At 45.3% G+C, this 24,353-nt stretch overlaps 1 protein-coding gene across 3 annotated transcripts in view; it reads left to right on the top strand.

Moving 5' to 3' along the window:
• The window catches only part of RST1 (ARM repeat superfamily protein), a 198,476-nt gene that overhangs the window by 134,624 nt on the left and 39,499 nt on the right, over positions 1–24,353 (top strand). For all 3 annotated transcript variants that reach the window (XM_087696145.1, XM_087696142.1, XM_087696144.1), the window contains exons 9-13: positions 1,806–1,881; positions 8,555–8,686; positions 8,780–8,861; positions 19,316–19,388; positions 19,898–20,063. In XM_087696145.1, coding sequence (XP_087552271.1) covers positions 1,806–1,881; positions 8,555–8,686; positions 8,780–8,861; positions 19,316–19,388; positions 19,898–20,063 — 529 coding nt within the window. The remainder of the gene's footprint in view (positions 1–1,805; positions 1,882–8,554; positions 8,687–8,779; positions 8,862–19,315; positions 19,389–19,897; positions 20,064–24,353) is intronic.

Below are 24,353 nucleotides of genomic sequence, written 5' to 3'. Positions count from 1 at the left end.
AGGGCATCATATGGTGCAAGATCATCCAAAGGTGCATGTGCTACAAAAGCACATTATCAAGGAATGCTTCCTTGGCAAAGATCATAGATTCAACTTCCACAAAAGGTGGGAAAGTTGGTGCTGCCAAAAATTGCAGCTTGTAGATTGTAATATATGGGTCCTTTGTGTGCTTCAGCTCATGGAAATGCATCTACTTTTTCATGTCCACTGAAAAATATACTTATCACACATGGGCACCATGCATGATAAGGCCATTCCAGATTTTGTAGTTACTGGAAGAGAGATCTCAGGAGTTCTGTCCCTGCTTCATTGCTTCTTTTTGGTCCGAAGAAGCTGACAAACACAAAGATGGATCCCTCGATTTCGTGGAACCCAGGTTTGGGCACTCATCAAGCTGTTTCCAATCAGTCGTTTGATGATGGCCAATCTGCTTTCTCCTGGCTAGAAGGAATTGTGACGAATTATTTGGGACCGGTCATTCCAATGGTATCTCTCTCTCTAGCTTCTTCCTTGGTGACTCAACGAAGAGGGATTTGGGCCCCTAGCGACATTAGAAAGTGACAAGTTATTTATTCAAAATAGGACAGAATCCCATATCTGATCTTGTTTTTCTTCCCAAAAACATAATGGTCCATGTGGAATTGACCATTCAAAGCAACATGTTAGAAGTCTCAATAGAGGAAAATTATGAGCAGGGAGATACATACACCAATCATCTGTTATTTGAAGAAAAATCCACTTGGCCCATCAACATCTAAGAATACCAACACTTGTGCAATGAAATGCAACCACCCTACTTGAATCCTGTTGGATAAATTGCTCTGACTTGTTTGTTCCACAATGCCTACACCTATATTTCCAGGCTGGTTGATGAGTTATGAAGCTATGTCGGCTCTTGCCAGCCTGCCATCCCTGCATTCAGAAGAAATATCAAATGGGGTATCAACATGAAAAACACAATATTAGGAAAGAGACCAACATGAGGTCTTGTACCACTGGTCAGCCAAAGTTACCTGGTTTGCCCTGATCATTGTGCTATGATCGAGGACAGAAGCTTCATTTTGGTGATCAAAAGAAAGGAATCATCTATTGCTTGGCTCTAATATCTATCCTCACTTGCAAAAGAATGTAACTCTTGTGATGCCTTTGACAATCCATTGGAACTCCAAGGCAGGTGAAGAGTTGACTCAAAGCTCACAAAACTTGCTGCAATTGATTTTATACCCGAATGCTTCACAAAATCGCAAACACCACCATTGGCAACCATGAATTTCCTGAGATTTTCTGGAAAATCACTGTGTCACCTAGAAACTCACTATTTATAATTTCTACAAAGGGATATGGTATCTGATCAGTTTTCCTTCCCTATTCAGATACAAAGAGCCACCCTCTTGGACCTTTTTTTTTGTTATGTGTTAGCTAATGAACTTTTTTAATTTCACACCATGGATGAGGACTTGGCTATGAGCTGTTGAATAACATGCTCGATCCAATGTCTAGAGAAGCTCATACTTTAAAACTTTGGAGCTTCTAGGAAACCTCAATTAATGTCATCATGAGATGCAGCATTGCAAGAGCTTTGGATAGGGAAGAGTCAGCATGCATGGAAACATTTTACAGTCACGTTTGATTAGTGAAGAGTAAGGGGATGGAGAACTTTCTATTATGACATTTTGTGAGTTTGCGAAGCTTGAGGGTATGCATGGATGAATGTGTATTGCACCAGTGGAGCTGTTTATTTTTTATATTTGATGTAATACTTGATAGATATGCAGAGTTCTAATTGTTTGTAATGTTCTGTGCAGAGTTCTTGAATCAACAGCCATTCGATTGCTGTGCAAGACATGGATAGTATCTTCAAAAACATTTGCTTACCTTCAGGTATCTTCCCTTTGATTTTGGCAAATAAAGGTTTTGTGATTTTAACTTATCCAAAAGGGGTAGAGTTTCATACATAGTTCCAATATTATCTTCTTATAAACCTGCTCATGTTTCATATTGGCACAAATAACTGTGAACATTCTCGACCAGGCTTGTTTTTTAGCAAAAAAATACCAGTGAACATTGTTGCCTTTATGAATGCTTCTTTTTATGTTTGGTGGATAGATTTTGTACTAATCAATGTACAAAACTGGCTGCCCATGCTTAGTGAGTGCAGTCAAAAAAGCCTAAAAATAGAGACAAGAAATGCCATACTAAGGTTTCCAATCCTTGAGTATGTGGAAGATTGCAGAGGGTCCAATATGTCTAGGAGCATACAACAAAGGAAGTAGCATTTGTCTTTAATCTGATTGAGAAAGATCCAAAAAGCTTGAACAACTTACCAAAGCTAAGAGGAAGAAAATGGAGTCTAGGAGAAGAGGTCACATGACGAATGAGCTCTTGCACACCAGGACAACTCTAGAAAATGTGAAGAGTGTTCTCATTCAAAGCACCACATCTATGACAAGTGGCAGGAGCAATAACACTCATGGCAAGCATAGAACACAATGGAATAACACCAAGTGTGCATTTGCATAAGAAAATACTCTCCTGAAGTGACAACTTATTGGCCTAATTTTCTAAGTCTTCTAACAGTTTTGTAGAGAATCTGTTCAATGCCAAAGGGAGGATGAGTGATTATCCAAAGCTTAGGCCACAAGATTACACTCTACTCTTTAGATTGTCATGCCAAAAAGTGAATAGTCTGTTTCATTGCAGAAAAAATTATTGTCCTGCAATCTATTTTCATAATTTAACACAGGAGTATACTGGAATGGCTCTCCAAATAAAATTCCATGGACATTTATAATGGTTGCCCATGGCACACATTCTTTGAGCTGAAGGGAAACTGGTAATTGCGCCTTGAGGAGTAACAACATCATTCACTGTAGGACTCTTAAATAGTGCCTTTTCCCAGCTAATGACCAATTTTATGGCAGAGGGTCTGCACATACTATCATGCTTTGAGCAAATAAAACTAAGATCTGAAGTAAATCTTATTTTATCCTAATTTTCTGGCCTAAATTAACTCCAAAAACAGCCCCAAAATGAAACTTTTCAAAATAAAGGGTATTTTAAATGTGGAAGGACAAACGGCTTCAAAAGACCCATAAAAAGGTAGTCATAGGCTGATTGCTGCCAATACCCAGTGCCACCTTTTCATCACCATCATTGCCTAGACTATTCCGTGCTAGTCATCACCATCATCCCCACACCCATATTTTTTTAACCAGCCCCTCAGTGAGTTCCTGCTGCTATCATTTCCATCATCCCCATCATCATGGGTGGAGCCTGCTGCTCCCAGAGCTGACACCGCTCACAGAACGTTGCTGTTTCAAAACTACTGCTGCTGGTTGAGGTTGGCAAAATTAGTGTATTGCTGCATATGCCCTCCTGCTGCCTTCTCTGCCTCACATGTTGCTGTTTGCTGTCCCTGGAGCTTGCACTTTGGTATCTTGGAGGCTCGTTGTCATCTCAGCCTCTTCATCATTGGTGGACTGCTACTATTGTGTTTGGGATCTGTCTCCAGTGTGACACTCTTGGAGCTGTTTCCATTGTCTCTGACAGCTTCATCAGCTTACCTGTCCTTGAGACATGGGAGCCAGGGGATCCTTTGTATCATTTTCATTATTATGTATGCCCTTCCTTCACTGTGGAGCATGGATACTGGAGCCACACTTTATATGGCATCCATTTGAGACATCTTCATTTCATAGAGGGTTGCAGGTGACAATGCCTGATGTGGTAACAACTCCTTGGCCAAGATTTGAGGTGTTGGTACAGCTCAGTTTGACATTGAGCAGGGCCAGAACTTTCTATGGTAGACAAGGTTCTCCTTATTCCTGAGCTGGGTGTCAATCTTCTTTACATGTGCGGGTGTGCATGTGTGCACACACTACACACAGAAAAAGTATGATCTGAAGTCAGTCTGCTGTATATTTGCAATGAGTCTCTCTCTCACACACACACACACACACACACACACACAGAAAAAGTATGATCTGAAGTCAGTCTGCTGTATATTTGCAATGAGTCTCTCTCACACACACACACACACACACACACACGCACACACACACACACACACAACAATCTGAAGTAAATCTGCTGTACAGCAGTACAGCCACACCTCTCTCTCTGGCGCACATATACTGAATCTTCTGTAAATCCAAGCTTCTCACACACACATCCATACCCCCACGCACAGTATCTATTATTTACAGCCATCTAACTTGCTGCTTTTCAGACTTTCAGCCATGCCAAAGCCCAGGAACCCATATGGGGTAGCCCAGACCATTATATTTTATAATACATCAACTGGGTCTGGTACAAGATATTGGCAATGGCAGTATCGCCCCTAAAAGCACCCTAGCTCTGTCATGGTTATTTGGCATTTGTGAAGGAAAGATGGCAAAGGCATTGGAGGTTGTTCAAACATACCACAGGATATAGCACATACTATTGTTCAAGAGAAACCCAAGGAGTTCCCAAATCCTACTGGCCTACCAACACAAGCACCTACTGATGATATTTGACTTGACCCTTTGCCCACTCAAGACTTCTAGCAGGAAGAGGGCAATTGGATGGCGTTGAAGTACAGAGGATGCCCTTACAGCAAAGAGTTAGCAACCCTTTGTTGAGAAATCACTTCTTTGGTTTCCACACTTCATTTAGGGTTTCGCACTAACAGCCCCAAAAAGGGTGTCTCCTCATTCTGGTCATTTTATTAGTAGGCGCCCACATAGTGGTGCGCCACCCTAGACAAATTGAAGCCTATAAATAGGTTGCCTCTTCATTCACTCTTACCTCTTCAGTCATACTTTCACCCTCTCTTCTCATTCATTCACCACTCTCCTTTTGTCATTCCGACATCCTTCTCTCTCCTTGCCATTGCTGCTCACACCCCTATTGGAGGACATTGCAGTTTGTGGCCACCTTCCACCTTGCATCCATCCCCACTTGGTGTTCTACTGCGGTATTCTATTGTTGTGTTCTATTGGTGCGTTCTATTGCGGTGTTCTACTGCCACATTTTATTGCAGCGTTCTATTGCCACATTCTTCTATGGTGTTCTATTGTTGTGTTCTACTATGGTGTTCCATTGCTGCATTTTGTAGCCTAGTCCTCTTTGTGACATTAGAGGAGTGCGCTTTGCTCCCTCAACAATTGGTGATCATCTTTTTCATCCTTGATGGCATCAAAGGACTACGCTTCGCTCCCTCGATAGTCGTCTTTCACCTTCTAGTGATTGCTTCTATAGCCCATTGCCGAGAGGATTGGGTTTCGCTTCCTTCATTGTGCAGATTCCCCATAGGTGCTATCCCTTGATTCAGATAGGACAATGTAGTCAGCTTTTGAGCTTCAGCTCCATTGTATTAGCTTATTATCTTGACATGATATCAGAGGATACTTGTTATCTTGATATGGTATCAGAGCGTAAGAGCTCAGAGAGCTAAAGTCCCTATTTTGCGGAGAAGGCAAAGATAGGTTGCAGATTTGGCATCATCTACTGATTTTCCCCTTCATTTTTGTTGCACCTCCGACACCCTTCTCTCTCCTTGCCACTGTTGCTCATACCCCTATCAAAGGACATTATAGTTCTTGGCTATTGTCGTTCATCTCTATTGCCACGTTTTATTGTGGCATTCTATTGTTGCGTTCTATTGCGGTGTTCTACTACGGTGTTCTACTCGGACGTTCCATTGTCGTGTTCTACTGCAGTGTTCTATTGTTACATTTTGTAGCTTGGCCCACTTCTTGGCATTTGTGGACTGTGCTTTACTCCCTCGACAGTTGGTGATTATGTTCTTCATCTTTGATGGCATTAGAGGACTACAGTTTGCTTCCTTGATAGCTGTCCTTCACCTTCCAGTGATTAATTTGATAGCCCACTGTTTGGAGGGTTGCGTTTCGATCCCTTCACTATAGAGATTCCCCATAGATGTTGCCGCTTGAGTCAAATAGGATAGTGCAGTCATCTTTTGACCTTCGGCTCCATTGTATCTGCTTTTCTTCTCGTAGGATCGTCACCATGTTCTCTTGTGTTTTTGAGTTCCTCTTCTCTCTCAGTGATTGCCATACACACTTTGTGTTTCCCCCGCAAACCCTACTGTCTCTCTGCATCGTCGCATATCTTGACATGGTATTAGAGTATACTTGCTATCTTGACATGGTATCAGAGCATACTTGTTATCTTGACACCCTTGAGGCGACGCTTGTTAGATTCACAGTTGTATTGTCTATTTTGGATCAAGGAGAGGTAACACAAGGCAAAAATTGAGATAGAGTGAATTCTCAATGTAATAACTCTTTCAATGTCTTATGGAGTGAGCGGTGGAAGAGCATGATAGTAGCAATTTGTAGCTATGGGTCACAAAATTGGATGGACAAGGCTCAGGTAGACCAAAATGAGAACAACAATGGTGAAGGAAGAGAAGGAAAGAATAGAGATGAGCTTGGTGCCAATCAAAGGAGGATGGAACCAATATGGTTGCACTATTCTTTTTGGTGGTTGGAGTGACTCTAGAAGTGTTCGTATCATCAACATCCTAGTATCATCTTATCCTTGGGATATAGTTTCTATGTGAATAGCTTTTATTTCCTAGCACATTTTGTCATGGGGACATGAAATTTGTGAAATGCTTCAATCTTGCTAGTAACATTTGATTAATTTAATAATTGAATGTGCAAGGTTGTAAGGCACATGTGATGCACATGGCAGGCAAGGACTTCGAGGAGTTAATAGATGTCAAAGACAAAAGTTGTGACAAGTTATGTTAGCTAAGCTTTGGTTGTCAATTGGTGTCAGTTTTGATCCGAGGGCAGTTTATTTGGTCGTTAAGTATTACTGGTGACATTAGAGACTAGCATTAATTAATGCTAGTCTAAGGGTCAATTGAGGTTAGGGACCACTCAAGGTTGCAAAAATGGCCTAGCCAAGTTAATTATGGATGGGCACATTTAATTTTGGTCAGGGTCAGAGGGCTGAAATTAATTTTCAGAATGAATTAATTCTGGAAATTAATGTAGTGACAGGAAATTGTTGGAAAATGGGATTAGAAGGTTGCCACTTGGCAAAATTACCCATGCAGTGCGAGAGAAGGTTGTTTGGGGCCGGTGGAGAGCCATTCAGTGTATGCAGGCTATGGGGAAGAGAGAGAGGAGACTATTGGTTCATTTCCTTGTGTAGTTTTCTGCATTTTGCTGTAGGCGACAGCCATCCAGGGATTTCTAGAGGCAAGCAACGGTAGGAGAAGACCCATCAAGGGCTGATGACAGCATCTGGTGACAACCATTCTGGGTAGTCTAGACAGCAGGAGATTGCATTCTCAACAATTTGGACAGGGCAACAACCAGATTGGGGCATTTTCCCACAAATAATCTCAGATTTCTCTCTCATCTTAGCATTCGCTCACTTTCCCAGTCTATTCTCTGAAGATCTCATTATTTCTCAGCCATTTGGATCAGATCTCAGCCGAATTTGGTGGACAGCAGTAAGAATTCTGCTGTAAACCGGTTTGGCAGCCACCTTGGGACCCATGCCATTAGTCAAGGGTATCATACATTGAAATTAGCACCTGAAATTCAAGGAATTTTTAGGGATTTCAGATGTCAGCTCATCCATTGTGAATTGGGGCAGCATTTGGACAGTTGGGGGTTCCATTTGTCCAAGTCCTGGGTGAAAATCAAGGGGCAATTGGCCGAATTGCTTGTTGAGTGTTTGTATAGCTAGGGGCTTTTGGATCATCAAAGGAGATTATGGAATCTCAATTTGTACTCAATCCATTAGCAACTTAAGTTAAAGAAATACCACAAGGGGCGTCAGTTTTGGGGCCAATAGGGTGTCCAATGTCAAAGATTGTTAAGGTAAAGTGTGCATTTCAGTTTATGCTCTTTAATTAATTGCTGTAATTAAGTGCTTGATCGGGTTTTACTACCCTGTCTGAGAAGGAAGGTTGGTTTCACATTCAGCAAGTCATTCTAGACATGGGGTTGGAGAATACGATGTAGGTGGTTATAGACAATCCCTCAAACTAAAAAAGGATGGGGAGATGGTTGAGGAGTTTTAGGTGTTGCAACTCCTTGTGCATCACATTCTTGGACATCCTAATGGAGGACATTGGATGATACTAATCTCATAGCTACTTTATTTACAAAGAGGCACCAACCTCTAGCTATCTTTCAGCCGCAAAGCCAAAAGGATGCTGTACGGCCCAAAAAGATGAGATTTCCTTACTGTACCTTGTCTTGGAGCATATTTATGACGTACATGATCGAGTACATCAGTCAGTGGTTAAGACACATTAGAGGCAGACGTTTCAAAGGGAAAGGGTGTATGTATGCATAAATGCCTTGATTTGTCAAACATAATGGTTGTATACTGTTTTCTCTCTTACAAATATTCCAGAAATGGCTATCATTTTGTAATAAATAAATGCACAAACTGTTTTCATATGTAGTCAGCTGTTTGGAATATGGTCATCTTAATTGTTGATGTGTTGGATTCTTTTCCTATTTTCTGTTTGTTATTATGATCTGTTGGTTATCATGCCTCTGGGGATTGCTTTTGGCAGGTTGCTTTAGAGTCCTCTCACTTTACAAGCCCACTGGCAGATGATCAGACATTATTGAGTAGAGCAGCTTCCCTGCTGGATGTTTGTCAAAAAGACTCTGATTCTGGTGTTGAGTTAGTTCTTTCCATTCAGGTGTACCTCTATTTTAGGTGTTGCTTTCCGTCTTTGAGAAAAGTTTTTTATTCTCGTTTTATGATTCATTAAATTTCATCTTCAATTTGGCAGGCTTGCATTGAGAACAAAACTGCCCCTGTTAAGGCACTTGGTTTGAGGAGTTTATCATGCCTGTGTAAAGATGACGTAATAGGTACAATGCTTTACAAGTCTTTCTTTGTCAGGCATCCTTTTTTTTTTTTTGCAAGTAAAATGTGGCTGATTACATTACTAAAAAAAAACTGATTACAACTGATTGCTCATGCTCAATAGGCTAGCTGGAGCTGATGCAAAGTCACAGATACATCATGTATACAAGCCTCTCAAGGTGGTCTGGGGGGAATGGGGGCAAGAAGCCATGGAGGGGTGGGTGTATCTCCATCTGGGGCTGCCTGCTTGCATCATGAAAAGCAGGTCGTGGCCGCCCCAAGTGCGCATGAAATTACAGCGGAGTTCCTGACTCGCCCTGGACTCGCCCTGCACCTGATCCCATCGGTTGCGGAGGGAGTGGATGATGGAGGTCTAGAGCTCTGCTAAGGTCACCTGTACTGAAAGTCTCTCTCCACCGAAAGCCTCCTAACACCGCACCTTCCAGATATGCCAACAATTAAGACTCCCTTTGATCTTCCATACCTCAGAGTGGTCTGCTGTGGGCTCCAGTACCTGGCGGATGGGTAGAGCCTCCAAACTGACCACTGCGCACGACCCTACCTCGATAATGAATATCGTGTCTTGCATCTCGGCCTCGTATACAGAAGGTGACGGCAAAGCCCCCCATGAGATACATCCAAGGTTGGGTGCTATATGGCGAAGGATGCGGCATGCTCCTCTCCACACGAGCTGCGCCGCCTCACACGACCAAAGGCAGTGCTTTGGGGTCTCTAGAGGCTGCTGTGTGCAGCGCATACAACCTCCCTCCTTTTGCATCTGGGTAGGCCAACTTCCCACCGCCAAGCCTCCATGTGCCACTAGCCATAAGAAACATGATACCCTCCTCGGCCTCTAACTGTCCCATAGGCAGCGCAAGAAGGTCCGTAAAAAAGGCTCCGTGATTTTGTGCTCCGCCTAGTGCCTGCTACGTGACGGCACCCAATCCATATCCTCCTGCATTAGTACATGTCTGCCAATCCTAGCAATGTACTCCAGGAACCCCTGTGATGTACCCGCCTTTCATTACGTGACGAGTAACGTTTTAGTAGTCGCCTAGAGTTTATCTTCCAGCCGTCGCCATCTGTACTCTTACCAGAATGATCAGATTTTGTCTAGCTAGTTAACCCTTGGTCTACCCCGCAAGGGAAGCATCCTACCGTTACCCACGAAGGACCGACCTGAAGGTTCCTAATTGACCTAACAGTCACCTATCAACAACTAACTCACATCTGGAGGTGTCCTTGAGAGGCTTCTTGTCCGGAAGGAGCAACTGCCATTACCCTTGATTCATGGGGTATAACGTTTTTTTCTAGTAGCAAGCTAAGGATTTGTAAAATCCCTTGTAGTGCTCTGGCACGACCGCCATACCTTTCTCCTAAGATAATTTACAGTTCGGGTTCTTAGACCAAACCCTAAGTAAGTCAACGAATCGGCCCTTCCTAGAGTTTCTTCCTAGTGTTTGTTTTTGGGGAAACCTCTCGGCTAACCGAGACCACCCTGCCAAAGGACTGGATTCATCGGGAATCCATCCACCCGCTTCCTTCTATGGAAGTTCTTAGTTATCTAATTACCTACCACATTATGTGAAACATATAAAAATAACTTTATTAATTAATATCTTTATATGCACACTTGTTCGTTTACGTAATTTACTCATGGATATATAATTAGAATAAAACAATTCATTGATTATATTTCATAATGTGTGTTCTCTTGCCCATACAGGAGAAAAATCACAATTTCACGTGCTGCCTCATCCGGCGTATTTGCACGTCACGTACTGCCTCATCCGGCGCATCTGCACGTCACTAAGATCAAATCCACCTGTAGCTAGCGTTGATAGGTATCCCAAGTAGAACTCGGGCCATACAGGGGACCAAGTAGTTCCTAGGTGCGAAAAAGAATTTACTAGCCAGAGCCCCCCTGGCACCCTTCCACCTCCTACTTAATACGACCCCTGCTGGGAGACCTCTCGCCATCAGAGCCAGTCCATGCTTCCGCGGCTGTAAAAACATCCCCTCTTGGTATGGGGATTAGAGGTATCTAGAATTTGAGTCTCTAACTTCCCAAATCTTGTAACCAAGTTTCTTGACCTTAAGTTAGCATTTCTCAAGAGACTTGTCTTATTTCTATTGAACTTGAATAGAACTATTTTAAAAAACTTGTGGTATCGTGGTTGGTAAAGGGGCGTTATCCACGCCCGTGACTCCGTTTGTGACTCCCGTGCTTGCAACTCTAACTGTTGCTTCTACGTTAGTAGGGTTATTTGGGATTTCCGCTTTTGAATTATTTTTCTTTGGGGCCATGATAGAATAGAGATGAGAGTAGAGGTATAATAGAATAGAATAGATTTCTTCAGTGTCTTCTCTTCTCGGATCAGAGTAGAAGAGGATGAGAGACCTTGAGCATATCTCGGACAGAGTCTCCTTCTTCTCGATCAGCGTCTCGTTCTCATCAAGATTGCTCGTGTTGCTCCTCCTTCTCGATTAGCGTCTCGCCCTCGTCAAGATTGCTCTTGTTGCTCTTTGTGGTCGTCCCCAAGCCCTCAATTTATAGTTTTTGCAAGAGGGGGGGGGGGGGGGTAAAGAGAGGACACTTGCTTTTTGGTGTTTTTGATGACATCAACGATGACAAGATTTCGTTTTCTTTTTCTGTCGTGCAACTTTTTTGGATCATAACTTCATCGTATGAACCCAAAATATAGATGTTCGGGTACTTAAAACGATCGGAACACAGCTGGTCGAAAAGCCAACGCGGACAGAATTTCGAAAATCCATCAAAATTAGGTGAAAATGATGATTTTATAAATCACGTTATTTTTATCCATCTTTTGTCTTGGACGACTTATTCCCTTCAAAATAAGTCATAGTATATATTTGAATCCATCTAAAGTGAAAATTAAGTCATCTAAACATGATACTAGAGATTTCAAACTATTCTAGTCAACCAATCGTGCTTCCTGTAAATCCTATAGAGATTTTGTAATTAAAAATAAAAAAATAAAAAAATTAATGTGTGGACATACAACACCACGTACACACACCTTAAAATAAACTAAGTAATGGGGTCATTACATACTTTCCTCCTTAGAGAAATCGAGATGTCCTCATCTCGAGAGAAATTGGGGGTATTCTTTCATAAGGATTACCTCATCGACCCAAGTGGCATCCTCTTCAGGATAATCCTTCCACTGGATGAGATATTCTCTAAGGATCCTATTCCTAAGGATTCTTTCTTTTACATCCAAGATTCTATCGGGTTGAAGTTCAAGTAAACCTTGGCTTGGCATTAGGACTTGCTGATCATCAAGAATATGATCAAGATTAGATACATAGGGCTTCAAGAGATTGACATGGAATACATCATGAACTTTTAGGGTTTTAGGAAGTTGCAGCTTATAAGCATTTGGTCCAAGAGTCTTCATGATTTTGTAAGGTCCACAGTATCTTGGGCTTAGCTTCTTGAATTTTCCCAAGGATAAGGAACTCCTCTTTGGGCGTACACAGATAAAAACCTTGTCCCCTTCTTGGAAGATTCGCTCTTTTCTCCCTCGGTCAGCATAGGCTTTTTGCTGATCCTTGGTAGCTTGTATGTCTTGCTTGATGGTTTTGACTTGTTCGTCCGTTTCTTCAAGCATCTTTTTAGAATCTTCAACCTTTAAGGTAGAGTCGGAGAAGTTTAGCGGGGTTAGGCATTCTTGCCCATATGGAGCTTGAAATGGGGTCATTTGGATGCTCTGATGATAGGACGCATTGTAAGCAATTTCCATCAAAGGTAGATATTGTATCCACTGTCTAGGTTCTTTGCAACAATATGCCCTACGTATGTCTTCAATGACTTGATTTACATGCTCTGTCTGTCCATCAGTTTGAGGGTGATAAGCTGTACTAAAACAAAGCTATGTACCGAGAGCTTCAAATAATCCCTTCCAAAAATGTAAAGTGAATAGAGAATCATGATCACTGATAATTCTCTTTGGTAGTCCATGAAGTCTAAAGATTTCTTTAACAAATAACTTGGCAATATCTGAGAAAATCCATACTAATGAATTCCCATTTCATCTGAGGAATATCAAGTGGTTGTAGCTTTCCTGACAACTTAATTTGTTCGGCTTTTATTCGTTGGCAACTCGAGCATTCGATTACGTATTTAAGTACGTCACTTTTGAGCTTTTCCCAATGATAGCTTTTTCTAACTGCATTGAGAGTTTTGGCATAGCCAGGATGTCTTGAAAATGGGAAATCATGAGCTTCCCATAGTATCTTCTTCTTAAGATCTTGACTTGAAGGAATACATAATCTTATCCTAAAATAGGCAAGCCCTTCGTCAACGGAGAAGTTAAGATACTTTGTCTTAAGCTTAGAATCTTGTTCTTTATTGAATTTCCTTCAGCATTTGTTGATATTTGGGATCATTATCCGCCTTCTCCTTGGCTAGCTCGATGATAGGATTGCTAGGCATTGATATCATTGTAGTTAGTGTTTGAGCTCTAAGAGATTCTTCCGAGATAAGTGCATTGAGAAACAATTTGTGGCTTAAAGCATCTGTAATTACATTCTCTTTGCCTGGTCTATACTCGATCTCAAAATCATACTCTTGCAAGACTTCCATCCACTGACGTTGCCTCGTATTTAGATTTGGTTGAGTGAAGATTCATTTAAGACTTTTATGGTCGGTTGCCAATGAGAATTTCTTCCCGAGTAGATAATGTCTCCATAACTTAAGAGCGTGGATAATTGCAAGTAATTCCAAGTCATGAGTAGCATAATTTCTCTCACGAGTCTTCAATTTTCTGGAGGAATATGCTACTGGATGTCCTTCTTGCATGAGTACGCATCCCAAAGCAAGAGAGCTCGCATCGGTCACCACTTCTAATTCTTTGCTAAGATTAGGTAGTTTGAGGATCGGGGCTGTGACTAAACTTAGCTTGAGCCTGTCAAAGCTAGACTGTTCAACTTGGGTCCATTTAATGGCAACCTGCTTCTTGAGTAGGTCGGTGAGGGGTGTAGCAATTAAGGCATAATTCTTGATAAAGACCTGATACCATCCTGTTAAACCCAAAAAGCTACGAACTTCACTTACATTGGTCTATCCTCCCGGTGTGAGGCCGCGGACAACTAGCTTGCCTAAGAGGGCCATACTCTGATACTCTGGGTATATGATCCCAAGCCCTTCCTCTGACCGATGCCATATGATGGTCGCCCACACCACCTTGGCTCTGGAATCCTCGGAGCCGTCTGACCCGGACCAAAGGAAGTTCCGCACTAGCCGGCGAAGCTGCCCTACGCAAGATGAGAAGAAGCACCAACACGAGGCGATTTACCAAACTGTCGCTAGGAGGACCTGGTTAACCACTAGGGCTCGGTCGGCTAGAGGGAGGCAAGCCGTGCTCCAGTAAGTCAGCTTCCTTTGGATAGTATCAAGGACTAGAAGAAACTGCTAGGCTGGAGTGATGTCCCACCTGGAACCCTAGATACCGATTGGTCTACCTTGTGCTCACCCATCTAAATCCTAAGTGGATGCCCCACTCCGTGCTGGAGTTCGGGTTGCCAGTTGATTTTCACTCCCGCTGCAGAATAGAACTTAGTTTCTGCCCACTCTGTTGCCTCAAAGAAGGTGAATACATTGTCGAGGATGCTCCTATCCTGGACAAAGCCTATCTGTGTGTCATGGATGATATCTGGAAGCATGAGGCGTAGTTGCCTACCAATCATCTTTGCTAGTGTCTTATAGGCCACTGACAATAAGGTGATCGGTCTTCTCCACTCGGAAAGCTCTAACTAGTCTCTTCCTTTGGAGAGAAGCCTGATAAGGCCTGCCAAAAGGCTCCCTGGCATCTGTCCTAAAGTGAAAATCTCCTGGAAGGCCATCAGTAGGGGGTCCTTCACCACTTCCCAGTAGGTAGCCAAAAAGACCTTAGAGAGGCCATCCTTTCCCATGCATTTCTGCACGTCCTGTGTATGGAAAGCCTCCTCTATTTCCTTCTCTGTGAAGGGGGCTAGGAGGGAGCGTCCCATCTCCTCTGTGACGAGGGACGAGATGTGGTCCCGGACGTGCTGCCTACATCGTTGTCCTCTAGGTGAGGCTGTCTTCTGCTGGAAAAGGTGTCTGTAGTAGTCGATGGCAATCTCCATCACCTCGTCTGGGCTAGAACGAGTCCTCCCATATGGATCTCTGAGGCTACGTATGTGCTCTCTTGAGGTATGAGGCAGGTGCACGTGGAAAAACTCCCTGCACATCGTGTCTCCCTTCGGTGCCCGAAAAGTAATGGCTGCTCGCGGATGCACCTCTTGTGTGTGGAGGGTGGGATCCCCTTAGTACCTCCTGTAATAATTTTTGTGTGGCTGCAAGGTCTCGCCGAAGTGCTCTCTCCTCCTCCTAGCTCTGTTGCCTGGCTTGTATGGCTGCCTCTTGGCAAATTCTGCTCGACTCGGCAAGGACCTCAGCAACCTCCTCTGAGATCCGGTCCCTCCTGCCCCACTCCCTAGTCCAAATCAGCTCTATCTGTCTTGTCACCTCCTCCCTCCTATAGATCGAGGCAGGGATCCGACACGATCGTGTGTCTAGGGCAGATGCTGGGGGATTTAGTGTCAGGAGGACCGGGCAATGATCGGACAATGTGGTGCCCGCCAACTGTCCAATCTGTCCTCCACGGGAGCCTCCCCACTCTCCCACATAAAACCTATCCAACCACTCTAGCAGGACTCCACCTAGCCACCTGTATCCCCAAGAGAAGTCCAGTGACCTCTCTCGCCTGTGGAAGGCAGGGTCTTTCTAGGCATCGCGTGCTCCTAATGCCAGTAGAAAGACCTCCCATGCCTCCTGCTTCTCTCCGGCCATGCCCTGGTAAGTTTTGCTTCTGCCTTGTTGGTCCTCCAAAGCCTCGAGGTTGTTGAAGTTTCCTCCAACAATCTAGGAGTCCACCTTTGGGAGTCCATCCGCGATCTCCACCCAGAACCTATTGCATGCCCTAACCTCCATAGGGGCATAGACATTGAGGACCTCAAGACACGAGTCCTCAATATCCAGTCTGATCATAGAACCCTCCCTGCCACTATCATCCCGTGGTCTTGTGCACAAGCGGTGAGACTCGGGCCAATAGAGGTGCATACGCCTTCACTCTTGCCGTGGGCATCTATGGCATGCTCCCAGTAAGTGTGCGAGCTGCCCGTGAGTACCTTCCCTACCCGCTGGGCCTGGGTGGGAGTGAGCTTGTCCTCTTGTAGCAGTAGGATGTCAATTCGCCCCGCAAGGGCATGTTGAAGCTCCTGAGGAATGATCAACTTCCTGGAACCACGTGCCCCCACAACAGTGGAGACTATACACATTCCAAGATGCAAGGTGTAAGCTCATGGGGAAACCTGCGACTGACCGAATATGCATCTGTTCGGTGTGGAGGCTATTGATGAGGAGGAAAAACTATGGGGCATTCAGGTACTCTTTGCTGTAGTTTTGGATGGGAAACTCCAGTCCCCCATGGTGACCCTCAGTCGGACCATAGGGGTGATAGATGCTCCAGGTGGTAGTATCAATGCATCTATCAGCCATTCTGAGAGTTGTGACTGTACACTGGTAGAAACGGGCCGCCTGTGCCAGGGGCCACTCGATCACATCCCTTGGAGCACTCCACTGTGGAGGGGCTCGAAAGATAATGCTCAAGTGTGGGACCTTGGCACTAGCCCACCAATTAATGCCCATCATGCAACCAGGCCATTGCTGTGCAAATAGTGCTAGTCCTTCTTCTCCCATTTGTGGTCCGCCACCTAAGTCTTCAACTCCTGTATCTTTGTCGTTGTCCAATCCCTTGAGTGGGAGAACTGGAGGAAAAAAGCGTAGTTTGGTCCATTCGGTGGTGCTAGTAGATGGACGTTGCCCCTCCTTGACTTGCAAACCACAAAGATCCCCACCTCTAGAGGTAGTGGGAACTCTCCGCGCTCCGCAACTCTCAGGTAGGACCAGTGGCCACTGCGGAAGAACTCCTGTGGCAACAGTTGTGCCTATCTTGGGAAGGTGTGACGAGTGGCAGGGACAAATTAGTTGGTGGCTGTGTGGTAGGGGGAAGACTGCTGGTGCGAGGAGGATGTAGGTGTGTGTGGCTCATCACCTCCTGTGGGAAGGGGCGGTGGGTCTGGGAGGGATCACCTGAACCGGGTGGGGATCAAGGGGGGTGCTCGGCAGGGGAGGTGGTGGGGGGGAAGAGGATTGAGGAATGGTGGGATGGTCGGAGGTACGTGGATTGAGGAATGGTGGGATGGTCGGAGGTACGTAGGTGTGGGGGGGGTTGGTGGCGCTAGAAGGGGGGGGGGGGGGATTGTGGCTCAGGGTCAGTGGGGGGGAGTTTGGGAGGTGGGGGGTGGGGGGTGGGTGTGGGGGCTGTGAGATCTCATGTGAGGTAGTCTGTGGCGCGGGCGGTGGCTGTGGGGGATTGCGGTCTTGGCGGGTGGGGCTGGCAGGGAGGGGGGCTGTGGAGTGCTTTGCCGAGGGGGCGTCGCTTGCTCCCTTGCCCCTTGTTGTCGAGGCTGCATCTGAGGAGGTGGCTGCGGCCCCCCTGTTGTCTCTCTCTCTGTCGTATCTGGACCCGTGTGAAGCCGTCAGTGTCCACCTGCGGACCTGTTGGCGGAGCTACCTTGGCTCTGAAACATGTACAATCTGTTGCTTGATGCTCGAAGTCGTGGCAGCGCAGGCATTGCCCTGGTTGCCCGTTCACAATGACGTGCTGCCTAAAGGAGTGACCTCTTGCCTCAATCTCCAGGAACTTTGGTATACTCTTTGTGTCTTTCTCGGCCACTCGTACCTTTGGGACTCCTACGGCTATCACTGCATCCGCGAAGGAGGCAAGGAGAACTGTGCCGAAGAGCCATGCAAAGTCCTCCACTAACTAGTGGTACTCTACCGCAATTCCGGGGAAAAGTAAGGTGTCTGGGTGTCTAAGAAATCTATTGTGGAGTGCAAATGTCTCCACTGTGAAGCCGCTATACCAGGAAAGCATGTAGATGACCCCCTTCGGGAGGCATAGGGCGAGCTCTCCACTAACTCACAAGCTGCATCTGCAGAGGTGAGTCGAACCATGAAGATCGCTCGGCCCATGAGGACTGCCTCCACTATCTATGCTGTACCAATGTGCAGCGTGGAGTGGAGCCAATCCTGCAGCTGGGCCCTCGATGGGAAGTGCCCAACGATCTGACCAAAGATCGTTGTTTCTTTCAACTCTAGCTCTGTGGCACGGACGGCCAAGAGTTGTTCCTTAGAGAGGATGATGCACAAGGTGTTTGACTGGGGGGGCACTCGTAGAATGTGCCGGCGTTTGACCAGAGGGTCCATTGCACATCCCTGTTGGGAACCTACCTATCACGCTGCTGTGCTACTGGGGGGGGGGGGGGGGGGGGGGGAGTTGCTGTAGGGGGGATGGAGCAACTGGAGGTGGAGGGGAGAGTTGATGGCAAGGAGGGGGAGGCGAGGGGAATTATGTTGTTTTCAAAACGGTGGGGCACAGGCGATAGAGACAGTGCCACATGCAGAGGAGGGGGGGGGGGGGGGGTGTGGGCTGCAAGCGATGGAGAAAGTGCCACAAGTGGGGGCAATGGGGCGGGGGCCGAGGGCTGTATGTGGAGCACAGGCGGGCTGTAGTCGGGGGCAACAGCCTTGGGGGGGGGGGGGGGGGGGGGGGGGGCGTGTGTGGGGGGTGCAGGCGAAGGGGTAGACACTGGCGGGGCCACGGATGGGCCGCAGGCGACGGGAGAGGATAGTGGGGCAGGCATGGGAGTAAGTCGAGGGGCGACGTTCACGGGCACAGGCGGGGGGGGGGGGGGGGGTGGGGGAAGGGGGGCGACCAAAGGCAGGGCCACGGATGGCCACAGGCGATGGGCGAGGACAAGCAAGGTGGGCGTGAGGAGTTCGTCGAGGGCGAGAGAGCAGGCGCACATGATGGGCAGGGAGTTTTTTTTCAACTCAAGACTTGTCGTCGGGCATCCCTACGGATGGGTTTAGGTTCATTTTGATTAGTGAAGTACTTAAGTCATTATAGCACTCATATGAGCAAGATGTTACATATGGTTGAATATGCAAAGCAATTCCAATAGAGAATTCACTAGCAGAATTGAATTTTAGAGGGATTGTAGGGGTCTAGACAGGACTAAGAATAGGAGTGAGTATACATGATGGTTTGATGGCTCCAAACTGTCTCCCATTAGCATCAACACACTCATCTCTTTGAGAATACTGTTGCTCTGTAACATTTTTCAGAACTCCTGTATGTTAGCTGCCAGTTAAATAATTCTGTAATATCCGGATGCAGGCTCTACAGATGGGTTGCGCATGCAATACTTTTGTTGCTGTTATATCACATTGTAATTAGTAGTTGTAATGCTTGAAAGAACGACAGTATGCCTTACTTAGAGTAATTGTATCCTTGAAAAAGAGTCCTGGTAGTACCTGACCACATATTTTTCTCACGTGCAGACTTTTACACAGCATGGGATGTCATTTCTTACGTTTTTCCTAGTATTCCTGATGATCCTCTTCTTGCAGCCAGGTATGGCTGTTCTGAGTTCATTTTTTTGTTAGTGTAGCTGTTTCGAACTTCTGGTTGTAGATCCTTCTTTGTTTCAGGGGGAATGATACATCTATCATATTGGGGTTTGGGAATGCCTTTTTGATGAAGTGAGATGAATGGAGAAAAGTACTTCCATTTTTATAGAGAGAGATACATGAAAACAAGTGTGTCCATGTATGTCTCTTTGGACAATCTGAAGCTTTTAGTAATGTTGATAATAGTGATACCAATGCATTTAACTGATTTTGACATGAATTCTCAAATTTGTGTCGTTGAGCATGGTCAGATAGAAATCAGTTGAAATGGATCTATTAACCACATTGATCTTCAAGTCCAACTGCTGCAAAAGTATGAGATTTTCTGAATAAGTTATTAATGAATATTTGTGTAATGTGTAAATTCTAGTACAAAGACATGCATTGTCTGGTTATTTGGACTCTTTAACTTTATTTTATCTAGTGTGGTAATGAAATCGATTTATGGTGAAGTTTATGCCAGTTTCTACAAAATGGGGCTCTTGATGCTGCTGCATACCCTGATAATGCATACAAGATCCTTAGGCTTCTTTGGGAAGGGTCAACAATTAACAAAGATCCTGATAACAGTTGGTGGGTTGTCCGAGAAAATGCTCTAAGATCATTATCAAGTTATGAGGTCAGTATTCAAATTGAATAAACTCATCTGGTTGTTTTTTGTTATCTTTTGTGGCATTTTATTATGACTGGAAAATACTACTGATGATTGCCTTGAATAAAGTGATCTTAACAGATTTTTAAAAATAAAAATTTACAAAGGGGTAAGTGTAAATATCAACACTTGAGATAAGTCCGGATTATACCCATCTGGATCGTCTTTCCTAATCTATTTTTTGAAGCTCCTTCTCTGATGGGCCCAAAATTTCGAGCCTGGCTTAGGGATCGGGGTCAATGTACCACATGCTGTCTCCATGGGTCCCCACTCAGATTGTTTGTCTTGAGCAGTTAAGAGTCCTTTTGTGTGACATGGCACCTCCCAACTGGATTTTTCTTCAGTCCATGCTCTGTTTCTTTCTAAATTGAGAGTGATCAATATGGGAGACTGTTTTTCCCTTGTATCTTCATTGTTATTCTTAGTTGGGTTGGTAGTAGATTTTTAATCTTTGCTTATAGTTGAGGTGGATTTTTAGATTTGTTTCTTGGAAACCAAACATCATTTGTGTTCTCAGTGCATTACATACAAATGTTTTAACATCTTAGTACAATATGCTTGCTAGGGCTTCAATCTTGTCAAGAATGAGTTCAAACATTTTAAAGGATGGACTTGGAATTTTACACGTTTATAATCATGGAAGACAACCATGTGATATCCTCAATATAGATTGGTTGGCTATTGCAGGTTGGAAGTAAGCATCCATAGGGTTCATGAATCTGTCTTTAAATTTATATAGACTATGAGTTGTTTATGTCTAACAGAGCTACTCAAACTATGAAGATTGATGCTGTGTTCAGTAGAAAGTACTCCAGAAATAACCCTCCAAAGGGTCCATGAGCTAAAAAAGGTCCCTTTTCATCATTTTTAGCATGTGTAGTGTTGAGTTTTGGATATTTAATCTTCATGTCTTTAGCTATCACAGAACCTATTGTTGGGGACCTTTTCTAGATTCTTTAGGCCTAGAAAGGTGTTATACGCTTCATTGGCAACTTGTGCTAGAAGTTCCTTGGACTCACACAAGGAGAGAATTGGTTCTTGCTAGGTTAAATTTGTATAGGAATAGAAAGATCCATGATTCTGCAGACTTCCTGTCCTGTTCACTTAAGAAGCAATACAAGTTGAAGGAGCATGAGAGGTTCTTTAGTGAGAGAAGTATTGGCCTTCTTAGATTGGAGATTCATGATAGCCCTGTAGAAGAAGCCAACAATGAAAAGGTTTTCTGCTCAAATACTAGTTGACTTGCGTTCCAAAGAAGGAAGAGGGGGTGGTTGGCTGTTTCCCAAGGATATCTTCATGGGCCTAAGGAATTCCTACAATGCAGGTCCTCCAGATTGGTAAGTAAATAGTTGTGAGAGCATCTACTGCAAAATTCCAGGTTATGTCTCCTACTGAGTTTATAGGATTCATCCACTTGGAGATCAAAACATGAACAGCACTAGCAATGGCAGTTTTAGATAATTACATTTAAATGACATTTGTGATGGTCTCCTAACGTTATTAAGGATAGTTTTGGAATTGCAAAACTAGAAGGTGAGATGTACATAGGTTTTGAAATGTAATCAGATTCATTTCATGCATGTCACTGGTTACATGTAGTTGTTTGAAACAGAAGTAATGAAACACAAAGAAAGTCTGAGACTCAAAGAGGGAGAAAGAAGTGTTTCTTGCCAAATGGGAAAAAAGTATACAACACCATGTACATGGCCTTGTTTATATAGGTCGAGAAGCACACCAACTAGCTTGACCACTATTTAGTGCACCTAGAGTGTGTTACCATGATGTGAGACACTCAATTACTAAAAGGCACATTCACACATGTAAATGTGCTTACATATGAGGGAAAACGTTCCTAATGTTCTTCTTGGAGTCATGGGTGACCAAGCCCCTATGGGGAACATAACTGCATCCTGGCAATGTCTTACTTTTGCAAGGCAGTATTTAAGTGACTTGTAGGGACTGAACACAGCACAATATCTGATGGGCTTCTACAGCAATGCATGGCTGTGGTCTGTATCCTTTTTTTTCCCAAGAACAGAAAGTTCTACTAATAACACCTCAGAGAAAATCCCCCCGAGGTAAAAATACAAAGTGCAAGGCACTTTGTAAAGAGTGTCTAAGTACATCACAGATACAATGATTGTGTAAATAACCAATCTGGTGGGCTATAGTGCCAGACCATCTGAGGGGCCATGTGGAGAAAGGTGGTGGAGTCCCAGGTCCGCAGGAAGGCCTCTTGTCTCCTCCTCATCCTCTCAGAGCTGCTTAGCACCTGTGACCGATATGTTGGATATGTGGGGGAAGCTTCTATTTCAATGGTTGGGCATTAGAAAGAGTGGTATTGACTTGATAATGGAGATGTCTATTGAGGCAGTCGTGGCTAGTCTGCTGATCAGACTCATTATGCAAGATCTTGAGTTATGCAGCTGCAGCTAGCCAACAATACACATCCCCTATTCTTACTACTTACTTTTTTTTTTGCAAATAAAGCGTGGCTAATTATACTACTTCAGAAAAAAAACCCTGAATACGAAGAAGTGCTCATGCTCAACAGGCCAAGCTGGAGCTGGTGAAAGTCACAGATGCATCATATATACAAGCCTCTCACGGCGGTCTGGGGGGGATAGGGGCAAGAAGCCATGGAAGGGGGGTGTATCGCCATCTAGGGCTGCCTGCCTGCATCACAAAGAACACGTCCTGGCTGTCCCATGTGCGCATGAAATGACCTCGGAGCTCTTGACGAGCCCTGGACTCGCCCTGCACCTGATCCCATCGGCCTCGAAGGGAGTGGATGATGGAGGTCCAAAGCTCTGCTAAGGTCGCCTGTACTGAAAGTCTCTCTCCGCCGAAAGCCACCTGACACCGTGCCTTCCAAATATGCCAACCAGTAAGACTCCCTATGATTTCCCATACTTCAGAACGGTCTGGTATGGGCTCCAGTACCTGGCGGATGGGTAGAGCCTCTAAACCCACCACTGCGCACGACCCTGCCTCGATAATGAATATCGTATCCTGCATCCCGGCCTCATATAGAAGGTGACGACCTTGGTTGACCGCCTGCCAGCAGAAAGTACCCCAAGAGATACATCCAAGGCTGGGTGCTATGCGGTGAAGGATGCGGCATACTCCTCTCCACACGAGCTGTACTGCCTCACACGACCAAAGGCAATGCTTTGGGGTTTCCATAGACTGCTGTGTGCAGCACTTACAAACTCCCTCCTTCTGCATCTAGGCAAGCCATCTTCCCACCGCCAAGCCTCCATGTGCCACCAGCCCTAAAAAATATGATACCCTCCTCGGCCTCCAGCTGTCCCATAGGCGGTGCCAAAAGGTCCATCGGAACAGCTCCGTGATGCTGTGCTCTGTCCAGTGCCTGCTACGTGACGGCGCCCAATCCATATCCTCCTGCATCAATACATGTCTGCTAATCCTGGCGGTGTACTCCAGGAACCTCGGTGGCTTCTTGGCGACCGCAGTGGCCGGCCAAAGCCACTCTCCCGGATCCCACTCCAGCTCATCAAGTGGCCTTTCTTCCCAGATCCAGAGGCGCCACTCCCTGAGCTCCTACCAAAACACCAAAGGGTCCAGCCGCCATGTCTTCCCCTAAAGGCTAACCACCCGGATTCTCTTTCATGAAAGGACAGCTATCCCCTCGTCCTACTGCCCTCTGTCAAGAGCTAGAGGCCCCCCCTCCTGCACTGTGAAAAAGGTCCCACGTGGAGCGCCACCCACTCTTCCTACCACCTGTAGGGAGATGCCTGCTGGTGAAAACCTAGCGTCCCATACCTCCCCGGGCTCTATCGGCTCTCGGGTCGGGGGAGCAAGCCACTCCTGAGGTATCGCTGCGTCTATCTCCCTTCTCAGCTCCACTCCTCGCTGGCAGCCTGATACTTGCTGCAGCAGCTCCTTGTCCACCATCCTGTACACCTCCCACCATGTCCTGATGGTACGAGCCGGGCCAACCTCCCAACTAGCCCACTGGATATGGGGGCGCTCGCCAATTTGTGCCCCTTCCTGGTCCTTGACTTGGGGGTTCCAAATCACCGGCTAACTGTCTATCTCCTCCTGGCAGCCTGGGGGGCTATGGATTAAGGCCTTACAGAGGCCGTGCCACACGCGGAGCATGCTGCATAGAAAGGGTAATCTGGGGGGGGTGATCTGGGCTGACGTAAAGATCCATCTCAGGGACGGCCTCCACTCACCGCCAAGCCTCGGTCCACAGTCCTGAAGACCCTCCTGCAATAGGACCTTCTAGAT

The sequence above is a fragment of the Lygodium microphyllum genome, chromosome 16 (assembly GCF_053477565.2).
Source record: "Lygodium microphyllum isolate KBCC chromosome 16, Lygodium_microphyllum_v1.1.10, whole genome shotgun sequence".
In the NCBI taxonomy this organism is placed as follows: domain Eukaryota; kingdom Viridiplantae; phylum Streptophyta; class Polypodiopsida; order Schizaeales; family Lygodiaceae; genus Lygodium; species Lygodium microphyllum.
The sequence above is the reverse complement of the archived record's forward strand: the minus strand, read 5'-3'. Positions and strand labels throughout refer to the sequence as shown.